The 22534-nt window shown below is 33.0% G+C and overlaps 1 protein-coding gene across 1 annotated transcript; it reads left to right on the top strand.

The window, feature by feature from the left end:
* The first annotated feature begins 1900 nt into the window (after positions 1–1900).
* On the top strand, positions 1901–5248 carry LOC139522413 (complement C1q and tumor necrosis factor-related protein 9-like). Its single transcript, XM_071315929.1, has 3 exons — positions 1901–2037; positions 4163–4249; positions 4797–5248. The coding sequence occupies exons 2-3, from the start codon at positions 4189–4191 to the stop codon at positions 5162–5164; spliced, it is 429 nt and encodes a 142-aa protein (XP_071172030.1). The 5' UTR covers positions 1901–2037; positions 4163–4188; the 3' UTR covers positions 5165–5248.
* The last annotated feature ends 17286 nt before the right edge of the window (positions 5249–22534 follow it).

Here is a 22534-nt window from a genome sequence, read left to right as displayed (position 1 = left end):
CTCGCCGACTTGTTTCTTTATTATTATGAGACTGACTTCATGCAGGAACTTCTTAGGAAGAAAGACAAGAAGTTAGCAATATCCTTTAACTCTACTTTCCGCTATATAGATGATGTTCTTTCACTAAACAATTCAAAATTTTGTGACTACGTGGAACGCATCTATCCAATCGAACTAGAGATAAAGGATACTACAGATACAATTAAGTCGGCTTCATATCTTGACTTACATCTAGAAATTGACAATGAGGGTCGGTTGAAAACAAAACTTTACGACAAAAGAGATGATTTCAGCTTTCTAATTGTGAACTTTCCATTTCTAAGTAGCAACATTCCAGCAGCACCTGCATACGGGGTATATATCTCCCAATTGATACGATATTCCCGTGCTTGCATTTCCTATCATGATTTTCTTGATAGAGGTTTGCGGCTCACAAGGAAGCTATTAAACCAAGAGTTCCAAATAGTGAAGTTGAAATCATCCCTTCGTAAATTTTACGGACGCCAACACGAGTTGGTTGACCGTTATGGAATAACCGTTTCACAAATGATATCGGATATGTTCCTTACGTCGTAACTACAATCCCCTTCCCTTTCATGAATATGACCTACCGAATTAGACTATTCACCGGATTTGTAATCACATAAGTAACACGACGGGTGCCACATGTGGAGCAGGATCTGCTTACCCTTCCGGAGCACCTGAGATCACCCCTAGTTTTTGGTTGGGTTCGTGTTGTTTATTCTTTAGTTTTCTATGTTGTGTCGTGTGTACTATTGTTTTTCTGTTTGTCTTTTTCATTTTTAGCCATGGAGTTGTCAGTTTGTTTTAGATTTATGAGTTTGACTGTCCCTTTGGTATCTTTCGTCCCTCTTTTACAGATCATGAAAAAAATATACTCTGTAAATGTAAAAATCTAAGTTGTAAATATTTTTGTCGTGTTTTTTTTTATTCAATGACATTTTAGGGTACTTAACGGGTTCGTTTATAACGTACTACATTTACTATATATTGTTTTTTTAATGGGTGTATTTAAAATTGTTCACAAGTATTAATGGTGGTTAAACTTTAAACTACGGTGTGTTCTCTTAAGGAAAGAGAATACGGAAATGAAATGTTCCCTTATTCTTAGAATCAACCTAGTTTACAAGTATTTTAAACCTTTCAAAATACATTTAAGAACTGTATCCCTATGATGCAAAAACTGTGAAGTGGTGTAAAGCACACCTAAGTCAGATTTTAATTTATGAACAAAAATATGTCTCGAATTTGAAAACACATTAAAAAGAAACTTGTTTATAATATAACATATAATTATACATGATTTATAGGGATGCAACATGTATCTATTCATCTCATATTCTAAATTACTAAAACATAAAACAAGTATGGTTGTGAACACAATCCATCCCAGCAAGTTACATTGATGGATATCTTTGGTATCCAATCGATTTGACCATCCATGTTCTGGAACCTGTGTTTCATATGCCGCATAAATAGAGACACATTTGATATAAAGAGAACAATCATCAGGATAAAAAATAATGGCGAGAGTAAATAATATGCTATAAAGATGCTTCGCACGTCATGAACATCTAAAGGTTTATAATATGGTCATTCATGAAAATTCAATTTAAGAATATAGTGGAAGACATATCAAGTACAATATAAAAAAGGAACTTCTAAACCAGTATTGTATTCATCAGCCGGTAAGAGTGGTCAATACCGGAATGGAGGATATCAGTGAACATAAAAAAAACTAAATATTGAACTATTGACCATAAACATTCATATTATCGAAAAATGGTCATCTTTAAAAGTATAGAGCAATGCAAAAATTAATGTTCTCAAATGTAACCAACCGCCTACATTATGTTTTTAATCAAATTTACATACTTAACATTTATCAACGTGGTTTTTGCAATATGTTGCACAATCTGAATACATTACTTGTTTACATGACTATAAAACTGACTGTTATTCCATGTCCATTACAACTTCCAACAGGAGCAGATTAAAGGAAAATTTTAAGACCAGGTAAGTGAAAAATATTTTTATAGAAGCGATCAAAACAAACTCGTGGTATGAACAGTACAAAGGAAGGATACTATAAACCTCTGTAGATTTTGAAATATGTATAAAATATATATTCGATTTGTTTCCAACCATCATGTATCATTTCAGAAAATTACAATCCTATTTCCATTTTTCTTATTTCATGCTGAAATTGCTTATGTAACAGTTTATTGAATGCAGTTTGCTTTTTCCATCTTTTGTTTGGTTTCATTTCAAACGCTACGTTAGATGCATCTTATCGGTATACATGTATACGTAAATAATGATTCTTAAAATTGATAAAAAAAAAGAATATTGTCAATGGTTAACATTGATATGTTGTGGTTCACACAAAACATGTAGAGCAAATTTTAAATAATTAAATGTTATTTTACGACTTATAAATAACAAAAAAATATAAAGGATGTGGGGTTTTCATTGTCACATAAAATGAGTTTGTATTTATCATCTCACGCGTGCGGTACAATCCCGAATTGCCAATTTCCTGCAGGCCTGGTGAAATTATGAATTATAAATTATGAAACACGACATTGTTATAACATGTATAATCTACGGTAATCAAAAATTAAATTGTAAAAAGCATGATAAATTTGTTATGATACTTTTTTTTTTAAATTAGATTTTTACGTTTTATTCTCGTCCAGATCATAAATAAAATATTTGCCATTTGATGTAAAACAACCAATAATCAATTATATTCCATATATGTGTTAACAGTTGCATAATTTGTTATTCAGTATCGATTGTCTCTTTTACACAATAAATGATCTCACTTTACAAACCCAATCAACTGAGAAAAAAATATTTAAGACTTTTTTTTAAACAATTAGTCGATACCATAGCTGGTTCAAGTTTCGTCTACAAGACAATCACAAGCAACACGTTGGTGCTCTTCAGCTGACAGAAACTTTAATTTGTACGCTCATTTAAGTTAGACTTAATGATGATAAATTACATATCTTATTCAAAACCTAATGGGCTTTTTCCCATGGGCTCAATTCGACCTTGTCAAAATTGCCATTTTGGCGATTTTTTTTTCAATATTTTGATTTGAGCTTCACTATTGAGTCGTGTACAGAGAGGAAGTATGTTTTGCGTATTCATTATGAGCCTGTTACGTGTATCTTTGATTAGTGTTACTTGTAGCTAAAAGAAACGGAACAAATTGAATAAAAATAAAAATGTTGTGTCTTTTCAATAATGTGTTTAATCAACTTCATGTAAAGGCAGATAAAGATACAAATTAAAAAAAAAAATTCATTTTGTTTTCCTGGTGATAGTTATCAAAATGTAACATAACAAAAATACCGAATCCTTAAGAAAAGACCTTATCAATTGGGAAAATTAAAAGATTAACACATCAAAATAATAGACAACAACTGCCTTATTTCCGACTTGATAAAGGCATCTCTTTGTGTATACAACAGGGGATTTAACTTGGTTTTCAATCTAGCAAAACTACACCGGTTTGCATTTTTTTTTACTGTAAATGTGTTTGGAATTCCTCACTTTAAAACATAAACAGTTGCTAAGGCCTCATTTGTCACACAAATATACAACAATATAAATGTCAAACAGCGTCTGTCAATAGACTAAAATAAGACTCAAAGAAGCAAACATATGGAATGTGAAATCAAAATATCTAATAAAATTGATATTGTTTTTTATTTCCAATGTATAACTCATGGTCTTAATTAATGTACATATTTTGTTTTTACATACAAATATTTCTATTTGATGATTAGGTACAGAAATGATTGTATTGCAAAAGACAAAAATCTTACTACGTCCGAATCACTTGTCTGGATTAACCTTCATCTAGAACGTTCAAAGACGAATAGTTGACACTTCTTCACATTTGTTACGCTGTTTGATATTTATGTATAGTAGATAGTTTGATTTTTTTTTTGGTTTCGTAGACAGTTTTTTAATTCATCCTTGAATTCTTGAAGATACTTATTTTAATGAATAAGAAGCATGTGTGATTAACCATATATATGTGTACGGTGTTTTAACTGACATTCAATTTAAAATAATTAGAGTAATTTATGTTAAAATCATATGTATTATTTATTTGTTTTTTCAGACACGCTCAACCAACTGTTAATTAAAATGATGATGACTCATATTTTTACATGCATCTTGTTTGTGTTGATGTGTCGTTCAAGTAATGGTAAGCATATTAAATGTTAATTAGGATTATAAGTTATAAATATGTCACTATATGTATGCATTGATAGTTTGAAACATGTGATTGTGATTTAAAAACAGGATGATTATCGGACTAATTTAAGATAAAATCATGGTTTAATAAAAATTAACATTACGAAAAGAAATATCATCCCTTTTGTCGTAAACGTTGGTGTAGAGTTCTTTGCGTATTAATGAAATATGTAAATTAAGAGAAGGACATTTATTGCTGTTGATATTATATTTATTTTAATTTAGTTCATTTGGGGGAATATTAGAAGCATAGTTAGAGAATTATTGATTATTTGAACAAAGCGATTAAGATAACAATAAATGTTGTTGAATGTATCAATTAAATGGAATTATGACGGTTCGAATTCGAGTTTGCCCAAGTTCAATAGACAGCCTGGCTGCAGAATGAATTATGCTACAGATTGATTGAGTAATCGATTGTCATCATGAAAAACTGTATGTACGGTTATGTTTATTTGTATATTATACAGTTTCAAATCCTTTAAATATCTTTACAGCTGCATTTACAGCGACATTACCCACTGGTGGTGCTCATTATTATCCGCTAAATGGTATAATCAGATACAACGTAGTGCTTCTAGCGGATTCTGCTTACAATAGCGGTTCGGGTGTTTTTACTGCTTCAAAGAATGGTACTTACTCAGTGTCTGTTACCATGATGTCAGGCACTGTAGCGGCTCACCTTACTCTGAGAAAGAATGGTGTTACTTATGTGTGGCTTTATACTGGTAATGAATATGATATGGCAACCCAAAATGTCAACATGGATCTGAAAGTAGGCGATCAGGTTTGGGTGCAAATGACCAACGCGGCAAGAAGTCTCTTTGATGTTTATAACACTTTCAGTGCAGTACTGATACCTTGATGTAACAATAGACTATACAGTCTTACGTTTGGATCCTCATTAATAAGCAGTGAATTCTATTAAATAAAATTACCAATACTGATATTTGTAGATTTTTTTAAACGCATAGTAAGCTAGCAACTCATTCGATGTGCTGTTATCTTTTTCATGTACCTTATACCTAAAATAAAGAATATATTCGACGTATTTTTTTTTTAATTATAATAAATTTTATTAGGCCTTCCACATGGTCATAAGCATGCATATATTTGCGACGGATATAAATCCAGATATTGGGAAAATGTCATTGAGATGAACAAACGACATATATACAGATATATGCAACCTATAGATTTGAAACGTTTTCAATTTCGATTGGCTAAATTAAAGTTGCGTTTCATCCTATTATGCTGGTTATATATGACAATGTCCTGTTAAGTATTTATTCGATATGTTTAGTCTTATTACATAAGCATGTCCACAAGGTTAAAGTTTGCACCCAACAACAATCAAAACATCTTTGCATTTGCTTTGCGTAAATACATCTGTGTCTTTCGCCCGATCTTGCTTTCAACCAGAGAGACTCCTAACAAGTACATTAACATACCCGTCAAATTATTATGGTCTAACTACTTTTTTCTAAATGAAAAAAATCATCGGGTTTGTATAAAAAAAGTCGCAAAAGATAACACATAGACTTTCAAATAAATTTACAACGCCATGGCTAAAAATAAATGGTCATACAAGGTGAACTTGTATAACTGAAATGGTAAAAAAGTAAGGTTAACTGACCCTTACTTTGCAAAGTAATGAAGTTACTAAGTATAAGGATAACACATGCATCACTTTTCACTCTCAAAATTTGTATAGTTTGATAAAGATATAGACCGATTGTGTTCTAATATCTTACAATCAAACATTCGTTTTCTTCAATAACAGTGTTAGTGTTTATCCTACAATTGGTAATCGGTATTGAATTATTATAACCATTTGTGTCACAATCGGCCGCTGTATTTGAAGGAAAAAAATGCAAATTTGTCTAAGGCACCAACAATTAGTTTTTGTTCGGTTAAGGAACAGTTTTCTTTTTTCTTGAGAAACACTTTTTTAGTATAACGTCCATTTTCATTAAACTAGTACACACTTTTGTTTTGGGGCAGGCTGAAGCCCGGCTTCTGTTTTGAGCTTTTTTGCTGTGTAGATGACCAATTAGTGTCCTAAAGCTTTTTCTGCTCTTGGTTTGGGTTGATGTCATTTTGATACATTCACAATTTCTCAATATTAAATTTCATAAATGTTAAATATTTTTCAAGGCTGAACAGTCGATATCCTGGAAGCATAAAACTACACGATCAGGTTATTATCAACGATATTAGTACATACAGGACTTTCAAATAATATAAAAAAGAAGATGTGGTATTATTGCTAATGAGACAACTATCCACAAAAGACCAAAATGACACAGACATTAACAACTATAGGTCACCGTACGGCCTTCAACAATGAGCAAAGCCCATACCGCATAGTCAGCTATAAAAGGCCCCGATAAGACAATGTAAAACAATTCAAACGAGAAAACTAACGGCCTTAAATTTGCAAGCCTTTGAAGATAACACATAATCTCGCTTTAGGTGATAATGTGTACTGATTTATATATTTTAGTCTGGGCCAACATAGTCTATTCAATAGCTAAAGTAAGTTTTCAACTAGCTTATCAATGGATATTTAGTAATTTTGCTCATGTGTTAATGTCGAGTCTATTCCAAAACGTGCTCAAAACATGTCTAACCCTGTCATAACATGAATAGGTCATTCACAAGTTACAAGTCAGTAGCTGGTAAAAAATGCATGTTTCATCCGTCGTGATGCTTATGTGATTACAAATCCGGTAAATAGTCTAATTCGGTAGATCACATTACATTTGATTTTTTTTCTCCCTTCCAGTTTTCAGCATTTATTTCTCAAATAATCACACATTCCACCTCAAAATAATTTTACTATCAATACTAATAACTAAAGGACTACACAAAACGCTAATAAGATAAAATGTACTATCTTCATTAAGTCATAAGTCCAAAATATGAAACCATAAGTCATTTGTTCATTCTTTTCATGTTTTAAGTATTTTATTTTATATCTTTGGATTCCTCTTTATATATTTCCTTTGATCAAACCAAAGTTACTGTGAGGTTTTTAGTTGCCTCTTCTTTAGCCGTATAAATAGATTAAAAATGTTTCAAAAGAGGGATGAAGATACCAAAGGGACAGTCAAACTCATAAATCTAAAACAAACTGACAACGCCATGGCTAAAAATGAAAAAGACAAACAGAAAAACAATAGTACACACGACACAACATAGAAAACTAAAGAATAAACAACACGAACCCCACCAAAAACTAGGGGTGATCTCAGGTGCTCCGGATTAGGAACAATTTATTAGGGAAAATTTGATATATTCGAATTTGCTCTTAATAAAAACTATTGTTGCAAGTAGTTGCAGGTTGAGTGATGTAAGATTTAAATTTACTAGGCTATAACGATTTTTTTTTGGTGTAGGGTTATTAGTAAAACTTGCGTTTATAATACATGCACTGCGGTATAAAAGTTTTATCGGACCAGGTTTTATGTATGTTTCAGCATGTATGTTTCTGTTCTCTTACTATGAACAACACAATTATTATTTTTGTTTAAAGTATTTCCGTATTCCATGACTGTAAACCTTACATCAAAATTATTGTCATTTACCTGATATATAGTCTTTAATTAGGTGGCACTATTTCTTAAGTTATGGTTGTCGTTCAGGGTTTGTTTACCTGTTTGTGTGTGTATGTCTTTTGAATTAGTTAGGCCATTTCAATTGATATTTTTTAGTGTCTTGGCTCGAATTGAACAGCAAGCTAAACAAGATCCCTAAACTAGTATCAAACCATTTGAACAGGAAAAACAACGGTGCAATTCAATAAAAAAGAGAATCGGGAATGAACCTCAGTGTAGTGGTATGTGTTGTGGCTTGATATGATATAGGTCTCTTGAATTCGAATCCCAACATATATACTGGATTTTTTCTACGTGAAATTTGATAGAAAGTCTTTTCTGTAAAATTAATTATAAGTTTTATAGTGGATTTGACATTCCCGCAAAAATGTTACAGAACAAAGGAAAGCATGCATAACAAAGAAACTCAAACTGGGGTGATCTGGTAGGGGAGATCCAGCTCAGATCACCCCTGTTAGAACAAAGGAGCTGGGATTTAACAACTTGTTATACAACTAACATTGGGATCTGACTGCCATACGGAAAGGCCGATCCATTCATGTATCAGTAATTCCTTAGATAATAAACCAACGTTTACCACAAAATAGACCACTTCTGAAAATATGTAAATAGTTATCAAAAGTACCAGGATTATATATTTATACGCCAGACGCGCGTTTCGTCTACATAAGACTCATCAGTGACGCTCAGATCAAAATAGTTAAAAAGCCAAATAAATACAAAGTTGAAGAGCATTGAGGATCCAAAATTCCAAAAAGTTGTGCCAAATACGGCTAAGGTAATCTACTCCTGGGGTAAGAAAATCCTTAGTATTTCGAAAAATTCAAAGTTTTGTAAACAGAAAATTTATAAAAATGACCATATAATTGATATTCATGTCAACACCGAAGTGCTGTAAACAATATCAAACCGGTGAGAATCATGATTTGTTATTTCATCTGTTTTGAAATGCAGGACTGTGTACACATGGGTTCTGGACAGTATTTATGAAAAATAACATATATATATGGTCATGAAACAATTAAATGTCTGTTTAGTGTTTTCTGACCCCATATATGTGATATTTCCCTTATTATTTAAATGTTTTGTTGTCTGTTTATTTTTGGAGTATATTTCATCACAACAATGATACAAATTGCTTTTATCTGATTTTTGGAAATCAAATCAAATTGATGTTTTACTGTTGCTACATTGTATCTCTTAATAGAATCAATGAAAGAAAAATACGTGTTATTGCAAAATATATGCACGAAGTATAATATATATGAAATATTTTAACGAATGCCTTATTTAAAAAAAAATATTGAACAACTGAGTTGCCATATTTGAGAATTCAAGGACACCGTGATTATCTTTATTTCAAAAACTATTTTCAACAAAAGCCAAATGACAATCAAACCAAATATTTTTTTTATTAAGGTCACCTTTAATACAAATATTTTGCCACCAATCAATTCAATCTCTTTAACACAACTTTCAAAACTTAAATGCGTGCCAAATCTTGTTAGGCATGTGGAATAGAGATAATGTTCTTGGCGTGCAAGGACAAAAACAAGACACAGACACAATTATTCAGTCAGTGTAAGATATCTTAAATCTAAAGTGAAGCACGTGAAGTCAACATGATTATTCTAGCCAAGGTAAATAAGTCGTCATCTTGAATATACGCATTGAAAAATATTCAAATACCAATATTTTTAAAAGTGATATATTAATTTCTATACTACAACATACACATGACTAATATTAACATTTAAGATATTGTACTTTTATAACTTATTTTGCAGAAAAAGAATTAATAAACATCATTAATATTCACAAATATGTTACAGAACCTGTAAATACATTTTTTGTAGTTATACCAAGTACATGTACATGTAATGTTTTCCAGTTGTACATATTTTTGTCAAGTTATTTACGTACGTGTAAAATAATTCAATGACATTTTAAAGTACTTTATAGGTAAAACGTATTTTTTTATAATGTACTACATGCACCTCTATTATTAAGTACTGTTTGTGCATATTTTGTAACGTGTTCGAGAATTATTTAAAGAATTATTTAAATCCCGGGCCGTTGATTTATGCGATCAAATCATATGTTCCTCTTTTTTAAGGTATTGTCATGGGCAGACAAAAGTGAAATAACAAAAATACTGAAGTTCGAGGAAAATTCAATCGTAAAGTCCCTAATTAAATGGAAAAATCAGATGACATAAGACATCAAACGAAAGTACAACAACTGTTATATTCCTGACTTGGTACAGGCATTTTCAAATGTAGAAAATGGTAGATTGAACCTGGTTTATAGCGCTAAACTTCTCACTTATATGAAATCAAATTCCGTTATATTTACAACATTTTTGTACAACGATGCGTGAATAAAACAGACATAATAAATAAAAGTCAAAACATGGGTATAGCAGTCATAACTGTGTTACAATCTCAAAACAAACAATCATTTACAAAAAAAAAAAACAACACAAAAGTATCTATCAAATTAGAAAACACATTCATTGCTGTGTGTGTCTGACGTCAGAACAAATAATTTCACATTGGGAATGGTGGTATACAGGGTTAAAAAAAAGTTATGTTAAAATTAATTTCTGAAATACACCGGATTTAAAATTGTCCAGAAGTTCTTTAGAATTTGTATGAATCCACATATGGATTAATGGATGCACACATATCATTACGTAAGTAAAATAATTTTGTCGTTTGTTGTTCGAAGTCTTTTCAAATTTATAATAGAACAATAACATAATACATATAATTGAACAATAACATAATGACGAGATCAGAGTACAGAGTCACGTTATAAGAAAAAAAAACCACATAAAGTCGCAAATACAAAACACAGCAGCAAAAATGATGTGTTTAAAATCCTTCAAACGTATCAATGGTGATTTAGGTATTTAGGTATGGTGTGCTCTCTTGGTACCAAAACATTGACATATATGAACTAAATGAAACATTATGTTATCAATAGAACCAACCATGTCGTTAATATTTTAAGCCTTTCAAAATCCTTGTACGATACATCTATAACCAGTCAGGATTCTACTCCGTTAAAATTATCTCCCCATTACGCCAGTATTAATTTTAACAATCGTAGAAATGGAAGCCATTGTAGGGATGAAGCGCTAACAATTTTGCTCTTGAAAACTGATAAATGTATCCGCATAGCACCAATACGATCCTTGTATGTCAGTTGTATTTTAAAAGACAAATGTATCTTCTAGCTAATGAGCATCGGTTAATGATCTTGTCTGCATTGATTCAACTTAAAATTATTGTCTAATCGGTTGTCAGGTGAAATTTTTGAAATTCATAAATATTTACAAAAATTCTAATAAAATATTTCGTGGAAGGGTAGACTAGATTTTTTCAGTGGTTGAAGACTATAAACCCTAGTTATCACACACACACAATTATTAATTTTCGAAGATATGCATTTTCATCATCCAACTTGAAAGACTGTCGTCAAGTACTTTTAGTAAAAAAAAATAGCTATTCCAACACAACTACTCTGTTTTTATGATTCATTAGATAGGTATTTCACTTGACCCATATATTTGATCTTTTAGTACTGTGATTTTTTAGGTTATAAAATCAACCTGTAGCTTTAATATATAAAACTGATAGAATCTGAAGCGAGATGATGTATCAAATATTCTTTCTTTGTACGTTTTCAAGACAAAATATTCAACTCAAACACTCCCTAACATAAAAAGGTACACTCGATTTTCTCTTTTCGATACAATTGTTGCCTATTTTTTAGAATTTGTTCATGCTGTGCATGTATTGGCTGTTATATGGTCGGGTTGTTGTCTCTTTGACACATTCCTCATTTCCATTTTCAATTTTATTAATATTCTGTTACGGATGGATGCTTCATGTCATTTCATTTTTATTCATATATCAGGATGTTTTATGTAACAACAACGGTTTGTCCAAATCAATCATGTCAATCAACAATGTCAGATTTGTAATAAAATTGAAGTTATAAATGAAATTATATTTTTAAACAAAAAACCTTATTTTCTTCTAATGTTAAAACTATGATACATCAAAGTGAACATTGTACTTATATTCTTATTTTAAAATAAGTTGAAAAAACGAAGGGCAATATTTTGCCCTTTCGAACGTACTTCTTTAATTACCAAGGACATCAAGAACGAACATGTTTCTATAATTAATCAACACTGGGGCACAGTTGATTTGAATTGACTTGTTGGTGTTTTAATGCCACTTTTAAGCACCGCATTTAGGATATTTCTTGGCTGCCAGCTTTAAAAGGTGGAGGAAGCCGGAGTGCCCGGAGAAAACCATCGACCTTCGATAGGAAAACTGACAATCCTAGTCAATTAAGATTGGAGTCGAGTGCACCCGCTTTTAAGGGGTTCGAAATCACAACCTTAGTGTTGACTGGCTTCTGGTTACATTAGTTACTTCCTATACCACTCGGTCACCGAGGCCATAGTTGAACTGATCATGCTTATAATGTAAATGAAATATGCCTTTATGATAAACAAAATGCCTTAATCGGGAATAAAACAATTACAGAAATTAATGCTGAATTAACGATTTTGTGTATATATCAGTTAGGTTGGGCGATGTTGATCAATGTGCACTAAATGATTCAGTATTATTAGAAATTCAATTGAGAAAATTCATGGATAATAAATCAAAATTTTGTAAATACTATTTATGTGAACAAGAAATCAATTGGATATTTAAAAAAGCTGTTGTAAACATGTTCTAAATAATGAAAGAAAGTATGCGTATAATAGAGATTCTTAAAACTCGCAAAAAAAAGAGTAGTAATCAAAACAAATGCTCTTCTATATACGGGAGCCGAAAGGGGACACACATAAAATTAGAACATATTTTTTTTTTAAATTCCAGATCACGATAAAACATTACCGTTTTACCGAGATCTCGATTAAAAATATATCGTTATTTCGATAAAACGAAATTGTTATATCGAGATCTTGGATTATCGTAATCTCGATTTATTATATCAAGATCTCGATTTATTATATCGAGATCTCGGATTATTATATCGTTATCTCGATTTATTATATCGTTATCTCGATAAAACGAAACTGTTATATCGAAATTTCGGATTATTATATCGTATCTCGATTATTTATTAATTCGAGATCACGGATTATTATATCGTTATCGGATAATTATATCGTTATCTCGATTTATTATATCGTTATCTCGATAAAACGAAACTGTGTATTGCTTTGCTTCGTAAAAAAGAATGACCAACGTAGATACAACTATCTTGTCATTGGGAGGGATAAATCCTACTTTGTAAAGGATCACTCTGCTTCGAACAAAAAATTCTCTGAAACTGATATTATCCAGATGCTTGATTTCTTGATTGACAACATATTTGTAACGTTCGGAGAACGTGTTTTTCAACGTACTGTCGGCATTCCAATGGGAACAAACTGTGCCCTCTACTTGCCGATTTGTTTCTTTATTATTATGATGCTGACATCATGCAGGAACTTCTTAGGAAGAAAGATAAGAAGTTAGCAATATCCTTTAACTCTACTTTTCGCTACATAGAATATGTTCTTTCACTAAATAATTCAAAATTTTGTGACTATGTGGAACGCATCTATCCAATCGAACTAGAGATAAAGGATACTACAGATACAGGTAAGTCGGCCTCATATCTTGACTTACATCTAGAAATTGACAATGAGGGTCGGTTGAAAACAAAACTTAACGACAAAAGAGATGATTTCAGCTTTCCAATTGTGAACTTTCCATTTCTAAGTAACAACATTCAGCAGCATCTGCATACGGGGTATATATCTCCCAATTGATACGATATTCCCGTGCTTGCATTTTCTGTCATGATTTTTTTGGTAGAGGGTTGCTGCTCACAAGGAAGCTATTAAACCAAGAGTTCCAAATGGTGAAGTTGAAATCATCCCTCCGTAAATTTTACGGACGCCATCAGGAGTTGGTTGACCGTTATGGAATAACCGTTTCACAAATGATATCGGATATGTTCCTTACGTGGTAACTACAATCCCCTTCCCTTTCATGAATGTGACCTTCCGAATAAGACTGTTTACCGGATTTGCTATCACATAGGCAACACGACGGGTGCCACATGTGGAGCAGGATCTGCTTACCCTTCCGGAGCACCTCAGATCACCACTAGTTTTTGGTGGGGTTCGTGTTGTCTATTATTTAGTTTTCTATGTTGTGTCGTGTGTGCTGTTGTTTGTTTGTCCTTTTCATTTTTAGCCATGGCATTGTCAGTTTGTTTTAGATTTATGAGTTTGACTGTCCCTTTGGTTCTTTCGTCCCTCTTTTATATCGAGATCTCGGATTAATATATCGGTATCCCGATTCATTTAAACGAGATCTCGGATTATTAAATCGTTATCTCGGTTAAATACATGAATTAGAAAGAAAAAAAAATACGAATGAATTGATTTATCGGGACGCCAGTACAAACTGCATTTGTACAAACAGAATACAGATTGTTAAATAATGTTCATACACTATGTTTTAACAGTAACCATGCAAACGTACCATCAACGTACCATGATTGCAGATAAAGTATCTTAGAAATTGAGTAATCCTTTTACATTTTAATTAACAGTGTGTATGTTTATGTCCATTTGCATGATGTGTACATGTTATACATTATTCTTAATATATTATTTCTTTTCAGCTGGATTTACTGGGACCTTACAATTGAATTATAATCCAGTTGCGATAGGAACATGTGTAAAATACAACCGCATGCTTTATGAAATGACCACCGAGTATAATCCCGGAACGGGTCTTTTTACTGTTGCATCAAATGGTACTTACTCGGTGTCAGTTTCTATGATGTCAGGCACTTTAACAGCACACACTACTCTACGGAAGAATGGACTTATTATGGTGTGGCTTTACACTGGTAATCAATACGATATGGCATCGCAAACTATCAACTGTGACCTGGTAGAGGGAGACGTGCTTTGTGTACAAATGCAGAGTGGATCGAGTCTTTTCAGTGTTTATAACAAATTCACTGCTGTTAGAATATCTTAGGCTAAAAGAAAACGTTATGTTTGGGCCTTGAAAATTAAATAAATAAGCCGTAAATGCTATTAAATAATAAGGACTATTTTGTTATTGATAGACTCTGTTTTAAAAAAAAATACGCTAACAAACTCATTCGGTGTTTGTTGTTTTATTTTTTTATGTATCATTTATCTGAAACAAAAACCATATTCGGTTTCTTTGTTTTTGATTTTGATTTTGGTATATTAAACAACATGCACAATATATTAATATGACATTGAGGAAGAACAAAGAAAGAGACAACTACATGATTAAAGAGCAAGAAACAGCCGAAGGCCACCTATGGGTCTTCATTATATCAGTGCTCAAACAATAAAGACGATAGGCATTCTTTTATGAGAAAAACAAATAACATATACAATCTTTGGATTTGAACCTTTGGAATTCGATTGGTTGATTAATAGTTGCAATATAAATACATTACCAAGGTGGAAATATAACATTAGGATTTATTATAATAACAAACTAATATTATATCAAAATTCCTTGTTCATTATGTATTCGGTATATTTATTCGTGTTTTAGAAAATAAAGATACGAAGGATATGAGGTATCCATCAATGACATAACATAACCATTTGCACAGCACAAAAAAGTAACAGCACTTTTACTGCTGTCGTTCATCTTAAAGTTATATTTCGGCCTTCAACACGGACCAAACAAAATGTTTTAAATCTGTGTAAGTTTACGACGGCCCCTAGCACCGGTTTGTGCAGAAGTATCTACAAACTGATTCGTGTGGCTTTTGTTAGACGTAATAAATTAGACATGTTCACAAGGTCAACATGTTCAGTCAAACCTATTCATGATAGGGGGTTGCTGCTCGCAAGAAAGTTATTAAACCAAAAGTTCCGAATGGTGAATTTAAAATCGTCCTTTCGTAAATTTGACGGACGCCATAACAAGTTGGTTGACCGTTATGGATAACCGTTTCACAAATGATATCGGATATGTTCCTTATGTCGTTACTACATTCGACTTTCCTTTTCACCATGAATGTGACCTACATAATTAGACTTACCGGGTTTGTAATAATACGAGCAACACAACAGGTGCCACATGTGGAGCAGGATCTGCCCACCCGTCCGGAGCACCTGAGATCACCTCCAGTTTTTGAAGGTGTTCGTTTTGCTTAGTCTGTAGTTTTCAATATTGTGTTTTGTTACTACTATTTGTCAGTATGTCTTATTTTTATGCTCCATTTATGGGCATTATGTTTTCTGGTCTGTGCGTCCGTTCGTCCGTCTGTTCATTTGTTCGTTTGTCCGTCCGTCTGTTTCGCTTCAGGTTGAAATTTTTGAAGTTGGGGTCCAATCAACTTGAAACTTAGTAAACATGTTCCCTAAGTTATGATTTTTCTAATTTTAACGCCAAATTAGAGTTTTCAACCCTTATTTCACGAAATATAGAAAATGATAGTGCGGATGTGGCATCCGTGTACTATTGACTCATTTTGTTTATCCATGGCGTTGTCAGTTTATTGTCGATCTATGAGTTGGACTGTCTCCCTGGTATCGTTTGCCCCTTTTCTATCAAGCAATCTTTGCCTTTGATTTAGTGACGTATTATTTTGTTTGTCTCTTGCTTGATCCTGTTTTAAATCGAACCAACATTCTCCATACAAGTATGTTAATAATATTGTCACACCGTTCATGTACCATCTACTCGTTTGAAAAAAAATGGTGCATTGTGTATTGTGTAAGAGGTGAAAAATATCAAACAACATTAAAACTCATATGTCAAAAAGAGTAAAGCCTTCCAATTGATATTTTATATATCTTTCTATGTAGTGATGTTATACCATTGTTTCCGAAAAAGGGAGAGGGTTTGGAACCATTAAACGCAATGTTTGCACCTGTCCTAAGTCAGGAGTCTGATGTACAGTAGTTGTCGTCTGTTTTCGAAGTTCATGCGTGTTTCTCGTTTGTCGTTTTTATATAGAATAGACCGTTGGTTTTTTCATTTAAATGGGTTTACACTAGTAAATTTTGGGGCCCATTACAGCTTGCAGTTCGATGTGAGCCAAAGCTCCGTGTTGAAGGCCGTACCTGGACCTATAATGGTTTACTTTTATAAATTGTTACTTGGATTGAGGGTTGTTTCATTGGCCCTCATACCACATCTTCCTATATATCTACCAAGTCATGACTGAAAAGAAAACGATCAATAAAATAACAACAGTACACAAACTGTATCACACATTCAAAAACAAAAGGATGAGCAACACGAACTCTTCCAAAACCTGGGGTCGTCTCGGGTGTTCTTAAAGGGTAAACAGATTCTGCTCCACACGTGGCACCCGTCGTGTTGATCATGAAAGTAATATGCTCATTTAAGTTTCCGGTAAAATAAATCGTTATCCAAGTTTAGCAGTTAATCAATTTGGAATTTTGTACATATTCATCTAATGTTCTTCACATGTAAAAATACCAGATATGTATATTATGACTTCAATTAGGTCAATACAAAAGGTACATTTGATGTTTATTTTCTCCTAGTGTTAAAACTATGAAACATCATAGTAAACATTTGCGTTCAATCCTTCTTTGAAAAATAAGCTACAAAACAGAATGGGGAAGATTGTGCCTCTTTAATTACCCAGGATACAAAGAACGAACATGTTTCCCACATTACCAGACACTGGTCATATTTGTACTGGTCATGGTGGTATTTAAAAGTATAAGCTGGTTTGAAAAATACGCCTTAAGGAGGCTCGAGGGTATAAAAATTTCAGAAAAAAATTAAACATTTGTTTTTCATTACAAATTTTATTTATTACCTTTTGTAGTTGTTACTTTATCCTATGGTACAAAAAACATTCAAAACAATTAATTCGTGTTGGCCCCAGATGACTTTTAAAATGTAAACATCATTGAAAAAGTTCCAAATTATCTCTCTTTGGTGGAAAAATGCCATTTTTTGGCTTTAAAATTGAAATATATCTTTTAACTCATCGGTGACCTATATTTTTTAACATAATTTCGATAAATACTGTACTTAAACTAAATTATTGTAAAATTTGAGCGATTTATGTAATAAATTTCTTTTTTTATGTGGATATTACCTTTATTTCTCCTTCTTAGTTCAACAGGAAAAACAAAACACTTTTACAAAGATGTATGCTTCTTTCGAAGGCAGATTGTGAGCGCAAATGAACGGTGACCCCATTTTTTTATTTTATTTTTCTATTAACTATAAGATAAAGTTCATTTATAGAAAAATATAGAGAAATCCTATATAAATGATTTAGACCCGCGAACCCCCTTAATCGGGGGTTCAGCAATTAAACAAATAAAGGCTTAATTTGCACTTTAATATATATAGAAGACATATAGCATTAAATATATTGCCAAGTTAATCAATGTGTACTAGTTAGCAATTAAAGATACCACGCCTATAATTTGACACACAAGACGGTAATGTCTACATACGCATCATCAGTGTCACGCAGATAAAAAAAAGAAGTCAAAAAGTCAAACAATATAAAGTTGAAAAGCATTGGGGACTAAAAATTCCTAAAATGAACACGTTGTGCATAATACGGCTGAGGAATAAATGCCTTGAATTAAAAAATTCGTTCGAATACTTGATACATTTGCAGATTGTAAATTTATAAAAATAACCATATAGTTGTGGTTTATGTCAACACCGAAATGCTGACTTCAGGAATGATGATACCCTCGGGGACGAAACGTCCACATGCAGTTGCATCGACCCAGTTGTGTAAATAGTTATCAAAGGTACCAGGCCTATAGTTTCATACGTCATACAAGGTTCGTTTACATAAGACTCACAATGATGCCCAGATCAAAATACTAGTAGTTATTAAGCAACACTTGTATAAAGTTGAAAAGCATTGAGCATCCAAAGTTCCTAAAACCTTAACTATATATGGCCAAGGTAAAGTAAACATCAAAATAGTAAAAAACAAAAACAACTCATCAAAACTAAGATGGCGGACAACCTATGGCGTCCTCACCTGTTTATGATCCACCGCAGAAAATATGTAATAGCTAACCAAACGCCTTCGGGCTACGAGCCAATCGTGCGCGGGATGAAAAGCCAGTCAAGTTCGTTAAACACTACCATCATCATCATCATCAAGGTAGTGTATGCCTGTGATAAGAAAAGACTTAGTATTTCAAAGAATTCATACTTTTGACAAACAGTAAATTTATCATAATGACCATACAATTGATAGTCATGTCAAAATCGAACTACTGGGTCGTTAATACTCTCTTAGACGAAACGTCTTACAACAGTGCCATCAACCTAGTGGTGCAAATAGTTATCAAAAAGTATAATCACAAAAAACTAGACAACGAGGACAAAACGGAAAATATCTTATCAAATGAGAAAATCAAATGCTCAAACACATCAAACGAATAGACAACAACTGTCATATACCTGACTAGGGACAGGTATTTTCCTATATGGAACCTGGTTTATACCTTGTTACACCTCTCACATGTATGTCAGTCGCATCAACTTCCGTTATCTTGAAAACGATGTGTGAACAAAACAATCAGACATAATAGGTAAAATTTTAAAAATAGTGGTCCAACAGTCAACATTGTGTTATATGCTTAATCACTTTAAAAACAAACAAATATGTAACAAAAAAGAACAAAGAGGCATTATTTCAAAGCACATTTAAATAAGCAAAAATAAAGATAAGAATACAAAAATTACAATAGCACACTCAGACAAAACGGGACTTCTTTATATACATATGGAAATAAGTATTGCAACACCTGAATTTTTTAAACCCCTAAAATCAGCTTTATGTCTTGGTTGGAATATGATAAAAATACTTGTATAATAATATTAAAACATTGTTAATGATTATATTTCCACTAAAACGAATTAGAAAATGTTTCAAAAAAGATGTTTAAATTAACCACAATTTTGATACCAAAATGAAGTAATTTTAGTACAAAAAAATTGCATTTTTTTTTTACTTTTACTGTAATCGAACAATAGGATGTCAGACATTTCAAAATAAAACTTAAAATGATTATTCACATAATGATTGATCATTATAGGCCAAAGAATCAATACTTCGTGTAGCCTCCATTCACACGGACAACCGTCTCTTAACCTCTCCAGATCATGCCTGCCACTAATCGAATGTGAGTAAATTGCAACCATTCCTGGTGACGGGCATTGTTATTTCATGAAGCGTGTGAACTGGAGTGTCCTTTGGCACACCTTACGCCGAATAATGACCCATATATGCTTAAAATGGTTCAAATCTGGACCACGATTAGGCCAGGGAAGATAAACCGACATTCATTGGACCAATGAATCTTCCTCAAAGATGCTAATTTCCAATTATGGAATAACCGTTTCACAAATGATATCGGATGAGTTCCTTACGTCGTAACTACAATCCCCTTCCCTTTCATAAATGTGACCTAACGAATTAGACTATTTACCGGATTTGTAATCTCATAAGCAACACGATGTGTGCAACATGTGGAGCAGGATCGGATTACCCTTCTGGAGCACCTGAGTTCTCCCCTAGTTTTTAGTGGGGTTCGTGTTGTTTATTCTTTAGTTTTCTATGTTGTGTCATGCATGTGTACTATTGTTTGTCTGTTTGTCCTTTTCATTTTTAGCCATGGCGTTGTCAGTTTATTTTTGATTTATGAGTCTGACTGTCCCTCTGGTATCTTTCGTCCCTCTTTCCAACGTTGATGAGTTCTGCACCATTGGATATGGGTCACTGCATGTCTGTTTGTAAGCAAAGGTCTCCAAAATGGTCTTCTCGCACGATAACCAGTAGCTATTAATCGAGTTCAAACAGTTCTTGTTTAAAGTCTCCTGTATGGCAACAACTCCTTTTTTTAGGATTGTACTGTTTGCAAATGACTTTTTTTTTTGGCCTTCCTTTACTCTTAGGCTCCATTTTCACTAGCTGATGTTTAAGATGGTATTCCTGATTTCGGTAGGTCTTTATCATCATTTGTTGCCTGATTTTTATTCACAAAACGACTTATAGTGGAATGGTGATGACCAACAATATGAGTAATTTGTCGCAGAACATACCTGCTTCTCTCATGCTGAAAATCTGTCATCTTGCTGCATTTGAGAGTTGCGGAGGACCCATTACATGGTCTCAATCACTTAACTTTACAAACTTAGTTATTTAAAGTCTTGAAAACGAAGAGGATAAAAACACCTGTTTATGGTTTGCGGTTACAGTAGCTGCATGTAGAGATTAAAACTTATCGAGTCGTCATTTCTTTAATAGTCATCCCGCGAGGACGCAGTGTGTCAGTGTAAGATCACCCTGATGGCCGGAGGCCAGAGGGTGATCTAACACTGACACACCAAGTCCGAATGGGATAACTATTTTACATCCCAGCTGTTTTAGATTAGACGAAAAACCATTTTCAATTCATAAAATCTATTTTAGAACGTCACACAACCATTATAATATACTTTATATATTAGTATATGATGTATACCCTTTATGACCCCCGAACACGATGAGTAGATATCAAACAATGTCAACTCGCCCCACTGGTCAATCGGTCCACACTATATCGCCACTTTATAAAAAAAAAACCCGCCCCACCCTTGTTTACCGACTCGCCCCACTTTTGAAAAAGTGTAAAATCAAATTGAACATTCAGTCTGACAACTCACTTATTAACGAAAAGGGTTTAAACCCCACTGAATAAAGGTCTGCAAGCTCGCCCCACCTATAAAAATATCTTGCTTCCTTCAGGTATGTTAAATTACAGATGGTTCGTATGCAGTCGTCATGGTGTAGTGGCATGTGTCGTGGCTTGATATGCTAAAGGTCTTGAGTTCGAATCCCAGCATATACTCTGGATTTTTTCTATGTGAATTTTGATAGATAGTATAATTAAAGTGGATCTGACATTCCCGCCAAAATGTTACAGAACAAAGGAAAGCATGCATAACAAAGAAACTCAAACTGGGGTGATCTGGTAGGGGTGATCCGGCTCAGATCACCCCTGTTAGAACAAAGGAGCTGGGATGTAATGATTAAACTCAGGTGAGATTTAAATAATGTTTAACTTGTTCTATATTAATAAATTAAATCACAAAACAATAGAGGGTGTTTTTTGTAATTTGAATTTCAATTTGGTGTTGCAATACTTTTTTCCATGTGTTAGGACTCCGAAGTGCGATGGGGACGCTGAAGTGTGACTGTCACGCTGAAGTGGATGGTCTACGCCGAAGTGCGATGGTTTTTTCTCTGAAGTGCGATGGTTTAGCGTGACGTGTCGTTTGTAAATACAACATTATTTTAAAAAAAAATGGATTCGTAGGCAGAAAGAATAAGATTTGTAGATAAAAGTTTAATGCGTACACAGGAAAGGAAGCAGAATGAATGGAACCATTTTAGCCCGGAACAGTTTTAAGCATTGGATATGGAGGTTACACAAATGTATAAATCTAAGTTAGGCAGCAAACCATGGGTAACAAGGCTTAGTCTGAAGACGGGCTTACCAGTTCGAATGTTCAAAG

Source organism: Mytilus edulis, chromosome 5 (assembly GCF_963676685.1).
Source record: "Mytilus edulis chromosome 5, xbMytEdul2.2, whole genome shotgun sequence".
Lineage (NCBI taxonomy): Eukaryota > Metazoa > Mollusca > Bivalvia > Mytilida > Mytilidae > Mytilus > Mytilus edulis.
Note: the sequence above shows the minus strand (reverse complement) of the source record. Positions and strands in the feature narration are given on the sequence as shown.

Coding starts and splice junctions, on each gene's coding strand:
- LOC139522413 (XM_071315929.1), top strand. CDS start 4,189: ATGATGATGACTCATATTTTTACATGCATCTTGTTTGTGTTGATGTGT. Junction 4,250..4,796: donor GATGTGTCGTTCAAGTAATG/GTAAGCATATTA, acceptor ATATCTTTACAG/CTGCATTTACAGCGACATTA.